The sequence below is a fragment of the Perkinsus marinus genome (assembly GCF_000006405.1).
Source record: "Perkinsus marinus ATCC 50983 genomic scaffold scf_1104296928208, whole genome shotgun sequence".
Taxonomy (NCBI): domain Eukaryota; phylum Perkinsozoa; order Perkinsida; family Perkinsidae; genus Perkinsus; species Perkinsus marinus.
Genome location: NW_003216903.1, coordinates 1 through 1,353, shown reverse-complemented (window position 1 = coordinate 1,353; position 1,353 = coordinate 1). Strand labels below are relative to the sequence as shown.

At 48.8% G+C, this 1,353-nt stretch overlaps 1 protein-coding gene and 1 non-coding gene across 2 annotated transcripts; both read right to left on the bottom strand.

Annotated features, from left to right (window-relative positions):
- Nucleotides 1-305: 305 nt before the first annotated feature.
- On the bottom strand, nt 306-388 carry Pmar_PMAR004341. Its single transcript has one exon. It is a non-coding gene; the product is annotated as a tRNA-Tyr (tRNA).
- Nucleotides 389-561: 173 nt separating this feature from the next.
- On the bottom strand, nt 562-883 carry Pmar_PMAR004340 (hypothetical protein; the record flags this gene model as incomplete). Its single annotated transcript, XM_002788386.1, has 3 exons — nt 562-628; nt 670-703; nt 758-883. Coding segments are annotated over 3 exons (227 nt in total), but the record flags the coding sequence as incomplete, so codon positions are not given.
- Between the last annotated feature and the right edge of the window lie 470 nt (nt 884-1,353).

The window sequence follows — 1,353 nt, the reverse complement described above, 5'->3', positions numbered from 1 at the left end:
TCGAGATGAGAAGCGATGAGGGAACTTATTATTCCAGGCGAGTAGCTCGTGAACCATTCATTAGGATCATCGTATCTATCGTTATTCAACAAGAATCAATCAGTGGTATCACATCCGACAGGTACTCGTTCCTACTCATAGAAGCTCACTCGACAGGCTGTAGCGAATCGCTCATCGAATGGGGAGTAAGTTTGGAAATGGCGGACTTTCTGAGAGGGATTGAACGTCTCATGAATGCGGCCAAGGCCGTTCCTCGCAGATTAAGGCTAGTAAGTTCCAATAGAAGACAAAATAGGTATAACAAGTCCGGCAACCCGGAATCGAACCAGGGACCATCCGATGACTAAATCACTACAGTCGGACGCTCTACCAACTGAGCTATTGCCGGGTATTCGTAATATCGATACTTTTCTCTTTACCGGCCTTACTCTCATATCTGCTCTTTGCCCCCTCAATCTGCCTCCTTTGCGATATGTTTTTAATGACCATTCCTCACTCCACGGAGAGACAGGATAATAACTACACAAATTGGATGCGCTCCCAGTAGCTGACCAATCATACCTCCCCCACTGCCCTTCATATGTCTTCTGATACTTCCGCCGTCGCAGTCCAGAAAACTTCGACTTACCTGCAACAAGTCAACGACACTCTGCATCAGCATGGACTGACCTTTCCGTGATTTCCGGCTCTTCCTACTACTCCCCTGAGACCAGCGAGAGCTCAACGCACAATGCTAAGCAGTGTGATGCTAACCAACCTTCCTATTGCTTCTCTCCTCCTCCTCATCATCATTACCGAGCCAAGGTCTATGAGCCGCGTGGCCCACGAAGTCGGGATCCCATGGACTGTAGGTCGACACTCGTTTGGAGTCCTCCTGTCCCATGTAACTGAGTACAGCACCTAGTAAAGTGGCGAACAGATCTGCCACGTCTGCTACGATGGGAACTGCTTGTCGAAGGGATGGAAGACCTGGAATGACTCCCTAGTGGACTGACCAGTTAGCGACTGATTATTTATCTGAATGCCGCGCTTGAGCTCAGATATTTGTCCAAGGCAAATAACACCTGTTTTCGAACTGCCTTGTCCCTCCTTTGCTGTTCCTGAGACCTCTGCCTTCTGATCTTCCTATTGCCTATTGTCTTCCTCTCCTCAGATGAAAGCTGTTCCGCATCGCTCTGTTCACTCATAAAGTGCTTCTTTGGCACTGAGCTCATTTTCATGGACGCCTCCTCAAAGCTAAGTCCATGAGCAGACCCGATAGAAGTTTGTGAGGCGCTCGCAACCAAGCCTCTCTGCACAGTCTCCCACTCATCTTTTCTGTGATCGTTCGGGCGGTGATGGTAATGATGGTTT